Source organism: Heterodontus francisci, chromosome 38, assembly GCF_036365525.1.
Source record: "Heterodontus francisci isolate sHetFra1 chromosome 38, sHetFra1.hap1, whole genome shotgun sequence".
Taxonomy (NCBI): Eukaryota; Metazoa; Chordata; class Chondrichthyes; order Heterodontiformes; family Heterodontidae; genus Heterodontus; species Heterodontus francisci.
This window is the reverse complement of record NC_090408.1, coordinates 45,978,540-45,997,049: the sequence shown is the minus strand read 5'-3', so window position 1 is coordinate 45,997,049 and position 18,510 is coordinate 45,978,540. Positions and strand designations below refer to the sequence as shown.

At 42.3% G+C, this 18,510-nt stretch overlaps 1 protein-coding gene across 1 annotated transcript in view; it reads right to left on the bottom strand.

The window, feature by feature from the left end:
• LOC137352618 (aminopeptidase N-like) overlaps positions 1 to 18,510 on the bottom strand; it is a 138,021-nt gene that overhangs the window by 50,592 nt on the left and 68,919 nt on the right. The window contains exons 13-14 of the mRNA XM_068018349.1: positions 6,197 to 6,252; positions 506 to 653 (exon numbers count right to left, since the gene is read on the bottom strand). Coding sequence (XP_067874450.1) covers positions 506 to 653; positions 6,197 to 6,252 — 204 coding nt within the window. The remainder of the gene's footprint in view (positions 1 to 505; positions 654 to 6,196; positions 6,253 to 18,510) is intronic.

Sequence of the window (18,510 nt, the reverse complement as noted above, 5' to 3'; positions counted from 1 at the left end):
AAGTCTGTGCTGACTACGAACCATCCATTTATACTAACCCTACATTAATCCCATATTCCCTACCTACACTAGGGACAATTTACCTATCACATGCAAGTCTTTGGCAATGGGAGGAAACCAGAACACCCAGAGGAAACCCACGTGGTCACAGGGAGAACTTGCAAACTCTGCACAGGCAGTACCCAGAATCGAACCCAGGTCCCTGGAGCTGTGAGGCTGCAGTGCTAACCACTGCACCACTGTGCTGTTTCTCTTGCCATAGGCTGCTGAGTATTTCCAACACTTTCTGTTTTTATTTTAGATTTCTAGTATCTACAGTATTTTGCTTTTAGTCTAATCTCAATCATCAGCAAAGTGTCCTTTCATACATCACATTCATATTTTTCTGCAATGTATTTCATTGCAGTGATAATAAATCCATTTTAAAAAATGATAAAAAGGCATTTCTATAACTTATTGGAGATCAAAACTACAAAAGCTCAGCCATACTGACAGAATTCCTTACCTTCATGGGTCCAAAAACCCCGGTACGATCAAACATGATTTTAAAGTAAGCCAAGTTATCCAGAGCTGCTTGCCAGGGAATATATTCCAACTCACTGATCAGATACTTTGTTGTGTCTAGTGCTGCTGTGGTGTTACGGTATTTCGCCCTGTCAGGGACAAAAAACATTTGTCCATTGGATGCAGAACTGAGAGCCTTCTGAAATAATTTACTGTTACCTGTAATTCTGTTCATTGTTGCACTGCTGCAGTAATTCTATACAAATAGTTGTTTAGTAGTACAGAACTTGAGTATTGCTGAAAATAGAGACATGTTGTCGAAGCTTTTCGTCTTGCACTCATCAGGACAATCGCAAGAATAACCAATGTAAAACAACTAATACTGCATGAGAAGAGAGTGCTGATTGGTTGGCAAGTAAACGCTGATTGGTAGAGGCGTTGCCATGGCGAATGCACCAGTTTACAGTGACTGACAGTTAACTGCCAAGCTTTGTTTAAAATTTGAACCAGGCAGCTTGACTCTGATTGGTCAAGTCATTGCCCTGAGGAATGAACCAGCGAATGGCTATCACTTATTTTGCTCAGCTGAAACAGGTGCAATGTTTGTACATATTCTTTCTGTCTACAAAGAACAGGGCCCTGTGTATTAATATATGTAGCTTCCAGTACACACAAATGCACCACACTGCGAGCCCGACTGGCAATCTTAAATTGGTTGTCAGTGAAAGTCTTAGCACACTGAGGATTATTGAGCAAATGTGGTTCAATCGCAGACAAAATTCACTGATGCTTTGTCTTTCACTACACCATTAACATACTCTTTGCCTTTGCCTTTGCCCATGACCTCCTTGTCAGTTATTCTCTGTGACCCTCCGTCCTATCAACAACTTCCCTTTAGTTCTGTTTTGCCCCACCCCTGCTTTATTTGCCCAAAACCTATTACATTTCTTACCTTTGCCAGTTCTGATGAAAGGTCACTGACCTGAAACGTTAACTCTAAACGTTAACTTTGTTTCTCTCTCTACAGATGCTGCTGGATCTACTGAGTATTTCCAGCAATTTTTGTTTTTATTTTACATTAGTGAGACCACATCTGGAGTACTGTGTACAGTATTCATCTCCTCCTTTAAGAAAGGATGCATTGGAAGCAGTTCAGAGAAGGTTTACTAGACTAATACCTGGAATGGACGGGTTGTCTTATGAGGAAAGATTGGACAGGCAAGGCTTGTATCCGCTAGAGTTTAGAAGAGTAAGAGGCGACTTGATTGAAACATAAAAGATCCTGAGGGGTCTTGACAGGGTGGATGTGGAAAGGATGTTTCCCCTTGTGGGAGAATCTAGAACTAGGGGTCACTGTTTAAAAATAAGGCATTTAAGAGAGGAGAAATTTTTTCTCTCAGAAGGTCATGAGTCTTTGGAATTCTCTTCCTCAAAAGATGGTGGAAGCACAGTCTTTAAATATTTTTAAGGCAGAGGTAGATAGATTCTTGATAAGCAAGGGGGTGAAAGGTTAACGGGGGTAGGCGGGAATGTGGAGTTGAGGTTACAGTCAAATCAGCCATGATCTTGTTGGATGGTGGAGCAGGCTCGAGGGGCCAAGTGGCCTACTCCTGCTCCTAATTCGTATGTTCATATATTGGGATCTAAAAAAAGAGCAGAATATTAACTTTGAGCTGTTTGAGGATTAGATCAGTAAAGATGGGGGTAACTGTGAGCAGGACTTAGTGCAGGATCAGAATCAAGCAGCACCTTGTTGAATGAGATGGAAGGTGGAAGGTGGAGGCTGGAAGGACAAAAAGTAAAGCATTAGATTGACAGAACTGAGTCTGGAGATCATGAGCTCTGGAGGAAGGTTCAGCAGCTGATGGCATGAGGTGTCGGTGGCAAATGATATGGAGAGTTTTTCTGACTTGGGCTCTTTTTTCTCCCTTTATCCATTCTTGAGATGTGAGCATGACTGGCAAGGACAGTATTTATTGCCCATCCTTAATTGCCTCTGACAAGGTGATGGTGAGTCACCTTCTTGAATACAAATGAGGGACTTGCTCGGCCATTTCAGAGGGCAGTTAAGAGTCAACCAGGTTGCTATGGGTCTGAAGTCACACGTAGGCCAGTGCAGGTAAGGATGACAGATTTTCTTCCCTCTAGCTACTCGAATGGTCCCAGCAGATTGGACGTTAGTAAATATAACCCCACTATTCAAGAAAGGAGGGAGAGAAAACAGGGAACTACAAGCCAATTAGCCTGACATCAGTCAGCGGGAAATGCCAGAATCCATGATTAAGGAGATGGTAACAAGGCACTTAGAAAATCATAATATGATTAGGCAAAGTTGGCTTGGTTTTATGAAAGAGATATTGTGTTTGCAAATCTATTGCAGTTTTGTGAGGATGCATCTAGCAGGTCAGATAAAGGGGAACCAGAGGATATCGTGTATTTGAACTTTCAAAAGGCATTCGATAAGATGCCACATGAAGTTTGTTGCACAAGATAAGGGCTCATGGTGTTAGGGGTAATATATTAGCATGGATAGAGGATTGATTACAGAATCCACAGAATCGTTACAGTGCTGAAGGAGGCCATTCGGCCCATCGTGTCCGCACTGGCTCTCTGAAAGAGCAATTCACTCAGTTCCATTCCCCTGCCTTCTCCCCGTAACCCTGCACATTATTCCTTTTCATATAACTGTCTAATTCCCTTTTGAATGCTTCAGTTGAACCTGCCTCCACCACACTCTCAGGCAGTGTATTCCAGACCTTAACCACTCACTGTGTGAAAAAGTTTTTCCTCATGTCACTTTTGTTTCTCTTACCAAATACTTTAAATCAGTGCCCTCGTGTTCTCGATCCTTTCACGAGTGGGAACAGTTTCTCTCTATCTACTCTTTCCAGACCCCTCATAACTTTTAATACCTCTATCAAATCACCTCTCAGCCATCTCTTCTCCAAGGAAAACAGTCCTAACTTCACCACCTGCAAGTTCCCCTCCAAGTCACACACCATCCTGACTTGGAACTATATCGCCGTTCTTTCACTGTTGCTGGGTCAAAATCCTGGAACTCCCTTCCTAACAGCACTGTGGGTCTACCTACCCCAAATGGACTGCAGTGGTTCAAGAAAGCAGCTCACCACCACCTTCTCAAGGGCAATTAGGGATGGGCAATAAATGCTGACCTGGCCAGTGACGCCCACATCCCTGAATTAATTAAAAAAAACTTCTCCAATCTAACTTCATAACTGAAATTCCTCATCCCTGGAACCATTCCCGGGAATCTTTTCTGTCTTTAAAAGACAGAAAACAAAGAGTAGGAATAAACGGGTCATTTTCATGCTGGCAGGCTGCTTTTAGTAGGGTACTACAAGGATCACTGCTGGAGCCTCAGCTGTTTATAATCTATATCAATGACTTTAATGAATGAACCAACAGTAATGTGTCCAAATTTGATGATGTTACAAAGCTAGGTGGTAAAGTAAGTGTGAGAAGGACACTGTGCAAAGGGGTATGGACAGGCTAAGTAAGTGGGCAAGAAGGTGGCAAATGGAGTACAATGTGGGGAAATGTGAGATTATTCACTTTGGTAGAAGAACAAAAGAATGAATACTTTTTAAATTGTGAGAAATGATTAAATGATGGTGTGCAGAGAGATTTGGATGTCCTGCACAAAACTCAGAAAGTTAACATGCAGGTACAGCAGGCAATTAGGAAGGTAAATACTATGTTAGCATTTATTACAAGTGAGTTGGAGTACAAGAGTAAGGAAATTTTGCTGCAATTATATAGGGGTTTGGTGAGACCCCACCTGGAGTACTGTATACAGTTTTGGTCTCATTACCTTAAAGGGGATGCAACAAAGGTTCGCTAGGTTGATTCCTGGGATGTCCTATGAAGAGAGATTGAGTAGAATTTTTTTATTTGTTCATGGGATGTGGGCATCACTGGCTATGCCAGCATTTATTGTCCATCCAGAATTGCCCTCAAGAAGGTGGTGGTGAACTGCCTTCTTGAACCACTGCAGTCCATGTGGGGTAGGTACACCCACAGTGCTTTTAGGAAGGGAGTGCCAGGATTTTGACCCAGCGACAGTGAAGGAACGGCGATAAGTTCCAAGTCAGGATGGTGTGTGACTTGGGGGGGAACTTGCAGGTGGTGGTGTTCCCATGTATGTGCTGCCCTTGTCCTTCTGGGTGGTAGAGGTCGCAGGTTTGGGAGGTGATATCAGCCTATATTCTCTTAAGTTTGGAAGAATAAGAGATAATCTCATCAAAACATATAAGATTCTGAGAGGCTGTTTCTCCTGTTTCAAGAGTCTAGAACTAGAGGTCAGTCTCAGGATAGAGGGTCAGCCATTTATTCCTGAGATGAGGAGAAATTTCTTCAGTCAGAGTTTTGTGAATCTTTGGAATTCTCCAGCTCAGAGAGTGAATGCTTTACAGCTGAGTATTTTCAAGGCCAAGATAGATAGATTCTTGGTATCTGAGGGAATTAAGGGATATGGGGATCAGGCAGGAAAGTGGAGTTGAGTTTGAAGATCAATCATGTTCTTTTTGAATGGCAGTGTAGGCTTGAGGGGCCATATGTCCTACCCCTGCTTCTATTTTTTATATTCTAAAGGACATTAGTGAATCAGTTGTGTTTTATGAGAATCCAGTTGTTTCATGGTCACCATTACTGATATTAGCTTTTTATTCCAGATTTATTTAATTAATTGAATTTAAATTTCCCAGCTGCCATGGTAGGTTTTGAAATCATGTCACCAGATCACCAGCCCAAACCTACCGAATAACTAGTCCTGTAACATAACCACTATGGTACTGTACCTTGTAGAAGGTGGTGGTGGTGAACCGTCTTCTTGAACTGCTGCAGTCTGAATAGTGAAGGTACACTACAGTGCTGTTAGGTCGGCAGTTCCAGGGTTTTGATCCTGAGATGATGAAGGAACGGCGATATATTTCTAAGTCAGGGTGCTGTGAGGTGGTGCTCTTCTAGGTGGTAAAGGTTGTTGGTTTGGGAGGTGCTGTCAGAGGAGCCTTGGCGAGCAGCTGCCGTACATCTTGCAGACAGTACACACTGCTGCCATGGTGCACGAGTAGTGGAGGGAGTGAATATTTAAGGTGGTGAATGGGGTGCTGATCAAACAGACTGCTTTGTCCTGGATGGTATCAAGCATCTTGAGCTTTGTTGGAGCTACATCCAGGTAAGTGGAGAGTATTCCAATATACTAGTGTCTTATAGATGGTGGAAAGGCTTAGAGAGTCAGGAGGTGAGTTACTTGCCGCAGAATTCTCAGCCTCTGACCTGCTCTTTTAACCACAGTACTTATTTGACTGGTCCAGTTAAGTTTCTGGTCAATGGCGGCCCCCACGATGTTGATGGTAGGGTATTCAGCAATGGTAATGCTGTTGAATATCAAGAGAAGGTGTTTAGCCTCTCTCTTGTTTATGGTCATTGCCTGGCACTTGTGTAGTGCAAATGTTACTTGTCACTTATCAGTCCAAGCCTGGATATTGTCCAGGTCTTGCTGCATGTGGGCATGGAATGTTTCATTATCTGCTTTCTAACAGAAAAAGCTTTGAATATTTATTCCACAAAAGCACCCATATTATTTACAGGATGCACATTAATAATGTTATCTTTCACTGCATGATTGCATTTACTGTTTTTAGATTCATATATAAAGATGTAAGTAACTTACCTTGCAAGATTGAAGGAGTCAGCAATTATCTGGGCTCGATTTATGATTGGTAAATGCTATAAAAGAAAGATTTAAAATATGATACATGCAATTACATTTGTTTTTAAAGTTGAATTGTATCTCTGGAGCTGGTATTGTGTTTTAAATTACAATCTCAGCCACTCTGGGATGGAACAGGAGCAAATAGCAGTGACAAAAATGGTTTTGCAGTCCTTTCCCAGTGCTGGCACAGATCAGATGATTGTGGGCAGTGATGAGAGATGAGGACTTGGAGAATCTGCTCTTCTACTTTGCTTCAGTCAGTTCAGAAAATGTGCTGTGATAAAACTTGAGAAATGCAATGTTTTCTGAATGAGTTTTGTGAATGTAGATGCTCTCTTTCAGTTCCAACCATGTAAGTTTAATATTTAAAATCTTACCCCATTTGAAGTCACTTCAAATAAATTTTTCCATTGTAAATGCTTATCTTTATATTAGAATGGAAAGTACCTTTGTAAACTTGTCATGTTGTAATTCTACCTCCCACCAATGGAAGAACTGCAGCCATTGCTTCATTCAACGATAATACCTATTGGTCCCTTATGTCGACACCTTTGCAAAATATTTGGCTGTAAGCTCTACTTTTCATAGGAAAGTTAATGTTGTGGCTATGCTATGAATTTGGATACATTAGCCTTTTGCTGTTGGGTTGTGATTGGAATCCATTTTTTTTTTGGACTATGCTGTTCATGTGTTAGTTCAAGATGTATTTGCAATAGACAGAAAGATCAGTTCAAAGAATACCAAACTGAACATACAAATTGGGTAAAGATAAATCTATGATGTTAGCATGTGAATATATAAACTATCTGTAAGATAATGTTATATAGTCAGACTTTACTCCAAAAGACTCAGTGAGAGAAATTCCAACCATGTTCCACAAATTTCAAGATTTTGTTCAATGTCTTCAATTAAATATTTTAATAGCATTAAACAGGGTAAAACATCGGAAGAATAGAAGTTATGCTACATCAAGGACGCTTAATCAGAATCCTCTCTGTTACATTTAAGAATTCCTAAATATATCGTCACAGAAGGATCTTGGTTTAATTTGCAATAAAACATTGCTATTAAGTGAAATTTTGCTCCTAGGGAATTAAATCACAAAACAAGGAGGTACAGGAGTAGATGGATTAGATCTTGATGAATTAGTAACTTCCATTTCCACTTTAGTTTAAGACAATGGAAGTTCCCAGTGACGATTCATATCGAGTGTTGGAATTCCCTATTAATCTGAGCTCAGCTGAAATTAGTTTTGAGTAGCCCCCAAAACAGGGCAGTTGCCAATTTAACTGGAAGCTCAGCTGCTGAATCTCTACAATGAGTCAGGGTGGGAAGGGGGGTGGGGGATGGGGGGTGTGGGTGGTGTTGGAGGTGGCAGTGGTGGTCAGATGTTAACCTTTTGACTTCCTGTTGTCAGGCAAACCCCCCACCTGTCAAGATTAAGGTACACATTATTTCATCACATGAACATTAAAATTGCAAGCTCCTGACTAGAAAGACATTTGCATGGTAACAGACAAGTGTTGGAATAAGGGACAACGGACCATGCCCTGACCCATTCAACCAACAATGGACTCTTGATTACCAGACATTGAAGGTGGAGGGAGCTAGCATTCCAGGTTGACTGCTAAGATAGCAGAATCCACAACCACAGAAGGAGTGGTCAGACTAGTTTTAGTCGCATTTAGCTGGCTGTTGAGATTTGAACTTCCAACAAGAGTGTTTGAAAATTAGAAAGCCGTGTGCTCATGGACTGAGAACATTTCCTCTCCTTCCCTCATATTACTCTCACCAGCTTCGGAAACCATTGAAGACACGTAAACTCAAAGAGAGGAAAGTCAGCTATGTGAACAAGGTTTAAGAAGAATACTAGGTCCCAACGAAACGCAAGACCATATCTTCAATCAAGGACTACAGCGAGCTCGAAAAACAGTAACAAGATATTGCCTCAAACTATTCCACTTATTTTTTCTTCTGCTCTTTTCTGTCCCTATTTGCAGGTGTGTATCGTGTGTGCATGCTAGCATGGGAATGCTGTATATCCGTCAGCGTTAACCGTATTACAGTTTACATTTAAGGTTTAATAAATTTCATCCTTTTCTTTAAATCAAAGAAAGCCTGTTTGTGCTCATTTCTTTGCCTTATAATTGGAAAGTTGTGAACAAGGATTCACAAAAGGGGAGCTCAAAACACAGTGTATTTAAAATTAAACCCTGTTACAATAAAACCAGGTGAAGACAATAACAGACCCCTAGACACCTTTCTCGCCTGGTCATAACACTGTCCGTTTGGGAAACAGGGAAGGAGGGGGAAGGAATATAAATGGTCTTCAGACTTCATCAGTTTGGAAGAACTGGTAAGGAAGTTGGACAAAGGAAGGGAACGTCCTTCTTAAGATAATAGCAGCCAGCTTCCTTGCCCACATATAGGACAGTGTTGCATATGTTGCTACTTTATATGTTACAAAGAACGTAACAAAATAAATCACATTCCATTGCAATTGTTACTCAGTTCATTCACTTCTAATTTGGCAAATAAATAAGTGAGTTAAAATCATGAGATATTCCTGCTGTTGTATTAATCACTTGTGCAACTGCATTAAGAACATTGTGTACCATCTTGGTCACTGCAGTACAGATAGAATACAGGAGAGCACCAGTATGATTGAGGAGATGGGAAGGATTAAATAATGAGGAGTGATTATGTTCAAAACTAATCTATGGAAACACCTGTGCTGAAATTTTTAGGGGTTGGTTTTCCCAACAGGGGACAAAGTTTTGGTTGGGAAACCTGGAAGCAGATAGGAATTGGCATAGGAGCAGGTAAGAAGCCTGCATCTTCTAAGTGGGGTTAAAGTCCAATCCCTGACCAGAGGGGTGGTCCAATCGCAGGATGGGTCCAATCCCCGACCCCGGGTGGATCTTTGGATTAGGGACAAATCTAATGAGAGGAGCCAATCCTAGGGAAGGAGGCTATCTTGGGAGGCGGGTTAGGGGAAAGCACTCCTGCTCATTCTAGACTAGGAGCAGTGCTGCAAAGGCACTGACCTTGTCCCAAACCTTGTCCCAAACCTATCTTTGTCTCCCTTGAGCTGCCAGCTAGCTAGTGCTAAACATGTAAGGATAGTTAAATGTGAGGCTCCCAGCCTCATTATAATATTTAAATTTCCAGCCTGCCTGCTGAAAGTGGATTGGCTGCCCTCTCCCATTAAACCCATAAGTGAGGGGGTGGAGGTGGATTGGGGTCAGGTTTGTGATTTAAAACTTTTCATATCTCACCTGAACCTAAGCCACCTGTTTTTGGGGTTTAAAGGTCACACCATTATTTGTGAAGGCATGGCTGCAGGATGACAAAGATTGGGACCTGAATATTCACGGAATCGTTACAGTGCTGAAGGAGGCCATTTGGCCCATTGTGTCCGTACTGGCTCTCTGAAAGAGCAATTCACTCAGTTCCATTCCCCTGCCTTCTCCCCGTAACCCTGCACATTCGTCCTTTTCAAAGAACTGTCTATTTCCCTATTGAATGCTTCAATTGAACCTGCCTCCACCATGTTCTCAGGCAGCGCATTCCAGACCTTAACCACTCGCTGTGTGAAAAAGTTTTTCCTCATGTCACTTTTGCTTCTCTGATCAAATACTTTAAATCTGTGTCTTCTCGTTCTCGAACCTTTCACGAGTGGGAACAGTTTCTCTCTATCTACTCTGTCCAGACCCCTCATGATTTTGAATACCTCTATCAAATCACATTTCAGACTTCTCTTCTCCAAGGAAAACAGTCCCAATTTCTCCAATCTATCTTCATAACTGAAATTCCACTCCCTGGAACCATTCTCGTGAATCTTTCTGTACTCTCTCCAATGTCCTCATGTCTTTCCTCAAGTGTGGCACCCAGAACTGGATGCAATACTCCAGCTGAGGCCAAGCTAGTGTCTTATACAAGTTCAACATAACTTCCTTACTCTTCTACTCTATGCCCCTATTAATAAAGCCCAAGATACTGTATGCTTTATTAACTGTTCTCTCAACCTGTCCTGCCACCTTCAATGACTTATGCACATATACACCCAGCTCCCTCTGCTCCTGCACCCCCTTTAAAATTGTACCCTTTATTATATATTGTCTCACCATGTTCTTCCTACCAAAATGAATCACTTCACATTTCTCTGCATCGAAATTCATCTGCCACCTGTATGCCCATTCCACCAACTTGTCTATGTCCTTTTGAAATTCTACACTATCCTCCTCACAGTTCTCAATGCTTCCAAGTTTCGTAGTATCTGCAAACTTTGAAATTGTGCCCTGAACACCAAGCTCATTAATATATCAGGATAAGCAAGGGTCCCAACACTGATCTCTGGGGAACACCACTACAAATATTGAAGGGTATATGACATTTAGGAAGGACAGGAAACTAGGAAAAGTTGGAGAGGTGGCTCTTTTAATTAATGATGGTATTATCACAATAGAGAGGGATGACCTAAGTCCAGGAAACAAAGATGAAGAAGCATTCTGGGTTGAGACAAGAAATGATAAAGGCAAGAAGTCACTTGTGGGAGTGGTTTATAGGCCCCCTAACAGTAACCACATGGTAAGACATGGTATAAAGGAAGAAATAATAGAAGCTTGTCAGAAAGGTACGGCGATAATCACGGGGGATTTTAATCTACATATAGACTGGAAAAATCAGATGGACAAAGGTAGCCTAGATGAGGAGTCCATAGAATGTTTTCAGGATAGTTTCTCAGAACAGCACATTCTGCAGCCAACCAGAGAGCAGGCTATACTAGACCTGGTGTTGTGCAATGAGATAGGATTAATTCATGAGCTCATAGAGAAGGCGTCCCTTGGCAGCAGTGATCATAATATTATTGAATTTTACATTCAGTTTGAGGGAGAGATGAATAGGTCAAAGACTGGTATTTTAAACTTAAGTAAGAGCAATTATGAGGACATGAAAGCAGAGCTAACAAAGTGAACTGGCAAAGTAGGTCAAGGGATGGGTCAATAGAGATGCAGTGGCAGACATTTAAGGGGATATTTCAGAATACACAGAATAGATAAATTCCAACAAGAAAGAAAAATTCCAAGGGGAGAACCCACCATCTGTGGTTAACTAAAATGTTAGAGATAGTATCAAACTTAAAGAAAAAGCAAAGATGGATGGCAGATCGGAAGATTGGACAGAATAGAAAAAAACAGCAAAGAATGACTGAAAGATTAATAAGGAGGGAAAAATTAGAGTACGAGAGAAAGTTGGCTAGAAATAGAAAAACAGATAGTAAGAGTTTCTATGGATATTTTAAAAAAAGAGTTAACAAAGTGAGCTTTCGTCCTATAGAAAGTGAGTCCGCAGAATTAATAATGGAAAATAAGGAGATGGCAGATGAATTGAACAGGTATTTTGCATCGGTCTTCACTATTGAGGATACAAGTAACATTCCAGTATTAGCTGTAAATCAAGAAATGGAAGGGAGGGAGGAATTCAAGAAAATTACAATCACCAGGGAAGTGGTCCTGAACAAATTGTTGGAGCTGCGGGCTGACAAGTCCCCGGGTCCTGATGGACTTCATCCTAGGGTGTTAAAAGAAGTGGCTAGTGAGATAGTTGATGCGTTAGTTTTAACTTTCCAAAATGCCCTAGATTCTGGGAAGGTTCCATTAGATTGGAAAATAGCGAATGTAATTCCTTTATTCAAAAAGGAGGGAGACAGAAAGCAGGAAACTACAGGCCAGTTAGCTTAATATCTGTCTTAGAGAAAATGTTAGAAGCTATTATTAAAGATGTTATAGCAGGGCATTTAGAAAAATTCAATGTAATCAGTCAGAGTCAACGTAGTTTTGTGAAAGGGAAATCATGTTTAACCTATTTATTGGAGTTCTTTGAAGAAGTAACATGTTCTGTGAATAAAGGGGAACTGGTGGATGTACTGTACTTAGATTTTCAGAAGGCATTTGATAAGGTGCCACAGCAAAGTTATTGCAGAAAATAAAAGCTCATGGTATAGGGCATAATACGTTGGCACAGTTAGAAGGTTGGATAGCTAACAGGAAACAGAGTAGGAATAAGTGGGTCATTTTCTGGTTGGCAAGGTGTAATGAGTGATGTGCCAGAGGGATCAGTGCTGGGGTCCCAACTTTTTAAAATTTATATAAATGAGTTGGATGAAGGGACCGAAAGTATAGTTGCTAAATTTGCTGTCAGAAAGTAAGTTGTGAAGGGGACATAAGGAGACTACAAAGGGATATAGATAGGTTAAGTGAGTGGGCAAAGATCTGGCAAATGGAGCTGTTATGCAGTCCCCCATCTGCCAAGAATGAGGCATATTAATTTTACCACATGGACATTAAATTTCAAATTGTTGCTGGGAAGAGGAGATACAAGGGGTTGCCAAGCCCCTGGCTGGAAAGACCTTTTTGCATATTAACAGACAGTATTTGTAGACAAAGGACCATTCCCTGATACACACAATACAGAGCCAGAAGTGGTTATACCAGTCACATGACTACCCTATTAGCCAACTGGGGGAATTTTAAATTGCAGAAAGAGTGTTTGAACTGGCAGAAAGTAGAAGGTTCCTGGACTGAAGAAGACCTCCTGTCTGCCTGTCTGCTCCCACCTATTTTTCACAGAACTGAAACCCACTGAAGACACATGAATCCCAAGAGAGAAAAGTCTCCTACATTGAACAAGGTTAAGAAGAATACTGGGCTGCAACAAAAAGCAAGACTACACTTTCAATCAAGGACTCTACAGAGAGCTTGAAGCAAATAACAAAAAACCCTCCTCAGAGATTGCCTCAAATCTTTCCACTTTATTTTACTTCTACTCTTTCTGTCTCTATCTGCATGTGTGTATCGCATATGCATGCTAGTGTGGGCGCGTCGTGTATCCATAGGCGTCAAATGAAGTAGAGTTTATGTTTAATAAAATTTCACCTTTCTTCTTTAAATCTAAGAAAGCCTGTTGGTGCTCATTTCTTTGCCTTATAATTAGACAGCGGTGAACAAGGATTCACCAATGGGGAGCTCAAAACATGGTTTGTTTAAAAATAAAACCCTGTTACAGTAAGACCAGGTGAAGGCTGAAGGGGAACTCTTTTTCACCTGGTCGTGACTGAAATTTGGGTACCCACAGACAAATGAGAGAAATTGGAAGTGGGAAGCCAAATTGTTCCCAATAAAAAAAAAGAGTAAGGTTAATGCAGGTTTTCTTGTGGTTGTGTGTGATTGAATACTAACATATCTGCAACTGAAGTGAGTAGCTCTTCAAACAAGAGTGAAGTAACTTGGGATAAGTTAAAAACACTGTCTATACTGGAGTTGAGGAAAAAGGCTGAGCAGCGTGGGATCACTGTACGTGGCTAGGAAGTCTGAACTCCTCAAGCTAGTGGCCAACCATTTTTCACTTGAATCTGAAGAAGCAGAAACCAGTTTAGAAGCCGACTCCAACAGGGTATTGCGTGCAAAGATACAATTGGAACAAAGGAAACGTGAATTAGAGGATAAAGGGAGAGAGGCAGGAGAGGGAGAAAGAGAGAGCCTTCCAGAAGGAACGTGAAGAAAAGAAAGACAGGAGAAAGAAAGAGGCAGGAGAGAGAGAGAGAGAGAGAGAGAGAGAGAGAGAAAGAAGTTATCAGAAAGAATATGAAGAAAGAGAGCTGAGGCAGCTTGAGTTAGCTAGGTGCCGACAGAGTAACCCCAGTGAAAGCATGGCCAATATGGAGGAGCAGAATTCAGGGCTGGGTACAAAATTGTTAAAACTCACTCAACTAATTCCAAAATTTAATGACGAAGATGTGGAGGTATTTTTTGTGCCTTTTGAGAAACTGGCAAGGCAGCTAAAATGGCCAGCTGAGAGCTGGTCTCTTTTACTACAAAGCAAGCTAACTGGAAAAGCCCATGAGGTTTATTCCTTGTTGCCAGATGAGAGTTCATCAAATTATGAACTGACCAAAAATGCTATCCTCGGGGCATATGAATTAGTATCCAAAGCCTATTGCCAAAAGTTTAGAACCCTCAAGAAGCAAGCTAATCAAACTTACCTGGAGTTTGAAAGATGTAAGCAGTTGGCTTTTGACCAGTGGCTGAGGGCTGTAAAAATACAGCTCAGCTATGAGAATCTCAGGGAAGTAGTTCTGTTAGAGGAATTTAAAAACTCTGTCCCACTCTCAATAAAGACCCATGTAGAGGAGCAGCGGGTCCAGAGAGCCCGGCAAGCGGCTGTTCTTGCCAATGAGTTTGCTTTAATTTATAAGTCGGCTTTCCAGGGGAGAACCTTTCCTAATCAATCCCACAAATCCGAAAAGGACAAAGGGTGGGAAGGTGATTGAAGCCCAGGCAGTCCTAGAAGAGAAAGGAAATCACGAGACACGGGGACCCTCCTCCAGCCAAAAAGGAAGGTGCTGTGACCAAGAGTGAGACCCGGAGACCTGTGTGCTTCCATTGTAATAAAGCAGGGCATTTAAAAGCTGACTGCTGGAACCTAAAGGGAAAACCGGTAGGATTAATCAGGGCAAACCCACTCAGTGAAGCCGGGACCCTGATGGAAAGCACAGCAGAACAAGCTGTGGCTTTAACTGCAGTAAGAGTGAGACCCAGGAAGCTTACTATGGCCAGTGCAGGAAAAATTAATAGGATTCCTGAAGGTTATCAGGGTTTGTGTCTGAAGGGAGAGTAACCCCATGCCCCTTGACTGTGGTAAGCAAGCCCATAGTAATTCTCAGGGACACAGGGGCCACTAGATCCCTTTTACTGGGAAAAGGTCTGACCTTTCCCCCAGAGAGTGCAGTGAACACCACAATGGTTGTGAATGGTATTGAAGGGCAGTGTACACCCGTACCTGTGCACCGGGTGCACCTGCAGTGCGGCCTAGTTTCGAGACCAGTGACCATAGGAATTGTGCCTAGTTTGCCTGTGGACAGGGTTGACCTGCTCCTAGGGAATGATCTGGCAGAGGTGAAGGTGGTAGTCCCCCAGTCGTGTAAGAAAAACCGCAGGAGGTCAGAGAGACAGGGCGGTGGTAGGAGACAGACCCCTGCAGTTTACCTGAATGTGTAATGAATCAGGCCATGATCAAACCAGCTCCCCCAGAGGAGACTGCATTGGTACTGCAGGAAGATGACCAGGTTTGTCTGACTGAGACTTTCTTTGGAAAGTTAGGAGACCCAGGCTATGAATTAAATGGATTTTCCCTAGCTGAGGCTCAGTGAGCTGACCCAGTATTGTGAAAGTTAGCACAGGCTGCCCAGTCTGAAAGTGAAGCAGAGGGAGTCCCTGATTGCTACTATTTAAAGAATGAGATACTGATGAGGAAATGGAGTTCTCCTCACAGACCTGAGAGCAAGGAGTGGACAGTAGTTCATCAATTAGTGATGTCACAGAGGTACCAGGGAGAAATATTAAGAAGGGCCCAAGAGACAGTGGCTGTACATGCCGGAATATGAAAGACCAAAGCCCGCATAAGACAGCAGTCTGAATGGCCAAAACACCACAAAGATGTGGTGGAGTACTGTAGGAGTTGCCACATGTGCCAGGTTGAAAGGAAACCCCAATCTACAGTGAAACCTGCACCCCTAAGTCCTGTGTTAGGAGGACCCTCCAGCAGAGGGCTGGTGAACTGTAAGTGACCCCTGCCGAGAACAAAAGGGGACAGACAGGCACGCGGCAGGCAAAAGTTAGACAGGGAAGGGGAAAAAGTGACCAAGTGGGCAGGTTAAAGGAAGTTCGGGAGGAATCCCAGATGAAAACCCCTACTGTCCAGTCAGCCAACCCCGAATAATTTGAAAAGTTAGACACCACATCCTCCTCTGTAAATGCAGACTCTGGAAGCTCCCCACCAGAGTTGCTAATTGCATTTACAGGAACCTGCAGAGACAAAGAAAGAACTCTAGGGGGCAGCAAAACCATGAGGGTGATGCCTCACTTAGTTGAAGTGCCACAGGGGAGTGTAGTAGGGTCTGCACACATACCTGCTGGCAAGAATGTCCCAGAGAACAAAGGGGAGATGAACAGAGAATCCTCCCCCACAGTCAGAGGAAAAGGGAACCACCCATCCCCTGAAGTCAAAAGCCTTTGCACGACTCAGCTAAGCACTGAAAGAGAGTTCAGGATAGACCCGCCCACTACTAACACTCCTGAAAAAAAAAACCTTAACAGGAACAAAGGCCATAGGCAGTCATGGTTACTGCGATGCCAAAAAGGGAAATTAAAGCAGCAATGGCAGCCAGAAAAGACAGTTTTATTAAGTGTTAGGATTCATGAATGAATGGGAATGAATGAGAGAAATGAATGGTCTTTCTGTATCTTATATATATTCTCTCAATCCGTTTAATGAAATGCGCCTATTTTTCAAATCACATTTCATTCCCCTGGGTGTGGAGATGTCATGAGGCCCCCACCTGCCAAGAATGAGGCACATTAATTTCAGTACATGGACATTAAATTTCAAATTGTTGCTGGGAAGAGGAGATACAAGGGGTTGCCAAGCCCCTGGCTGGAAAGACATTTTTGCATATTAACAGACAGTATTTGTAGACAAAGGACCATTCCCTGACACACACAATACAGAGCCAGAAATGGTTATACCAGTCACATGACTACCCCGTTGGCCAACTGGGGGAGTCTTAAATTGCAGGGACAGTGTTTAAACTGGCAGAAAGTAGAATGCTCCTGGAGTGAAGAAGAACTCCTGTCTGCCTGTCTGCTCCCACCTCTTTCACACAGAACTGAAACCCACTGAAGTCACATGAACCCCGAGAGAGAAAAGTCTCCTACAGTGAACAAGGTTTAAGAAGAATACAGGGCCCCAACGAAAAGCAAGACCACACCTTCAGTCAAGGACTCTACAGAGAGCTCAAAGCACAGTAACAAAAAACCCTCCTCAGAATTTGCCTCAAACCTTTCCACTTTATTTTCCTTCTACTCCTTCCGTCCCTATCTGCATGTGTGTATTGCGTATGCATGCTAGTGTGGGCGTGTCGTGTATCCGTAGGCGTCAACTGAATTAGAGTTCAAGTTGAACAAAATTTCACCTTTCTTCTTTAAATCTGAGAAAGCCTGTTTATGCTTGGTTCTTTGCCTCATAATTTGAAAGTGGTGAACAAGGATTCACCAATGGGGAGCTAAAAACACAGTGTTTAAAATTAAAACTTGTACAGTAAGACCAGGTGAAGGTTGAGAGGGACCCGTAGACACCTGTCTCACCTGGTCCTAACAAGTATAATGTGGGAAAATGTGAAATTGTCCTTTTTGGCAGGAAGAATAAAAAAGAAGCATATTATCTAAATGGTGAGAGATTGCAGATCTCTGAGATGCAGAGTGATCTGGGTGTCCTAGTACATGAATCGCAAAAGATTAGTATGCAGGTTCAGAAAGTAATTAGGAAAGCTAATAGAATGTTATTGTTTATTGCGAGGAGAATTGAATCCAAAAGTAGGGAGGTTATGCTTCAATTATACAGGGCATTGGTGAGGCCACATATGGAGTACTGTGTACAGTACTGGTCTCCTTATTTAAGAAAGGATGTAAATATGTTGGAAGCAGGTCAGAGAAGGTTCACTGGACTTATACCTGGAATGGGCGGGTTGTCTTATGAGGAAAAGATTGGACAAGCTAGGATTGAATCCCCTGGAGTTTAGAAGAGTAAGAGGCGACTTGATTGAAACATATAAGATCCTATGGGGTCTTGACAGGGTGGATGTGGAAAAGATGTTTTCTGTTGTGGGAGAATCTAGAACTAGGGGTCACTGTTTAAAAATAAGGGGTCGTCCATTTAAGACAGAGATGAGGAGAAATGTTTACTCTCAGAGGGTCGTGAGTCTTTAGAATTCTCCTCCTCAAAAGGTGGTGGAAGCAGAGTCTTTGAATATTTTTAAGGCAGAGATTCTTGATAAGCAAGGGGGTGAAAGGTTATTGGGGGTAGGTGGAAATGTGGAGTTGAGGTTACAATCAGATCAGCCATGATCATCTTGAATGGCGGAGCAGGCTCGAGGGGCCGAGTGGCCTACTCCTAATTTGTATGTTTGTATGACTTTTTAAATGATTCGATTTTAACTCACTTTTTAACATGATTCTGATCATTCATATGAGTTTTTAAAATATGTATAGATCACCTACTTAGGCTCAACTGTCACCAGTAACCTGTCTCTAGATGCAGAAATCAACAAGCGCATGGGAAAGGCTTCCACTGCTATGTCCAGACTGGCCAAGAGAGTGTGGGAAAATGGCGCACTGACACGGAACACAAAAGTCCGAGTGTATCAAGCCTGTGTC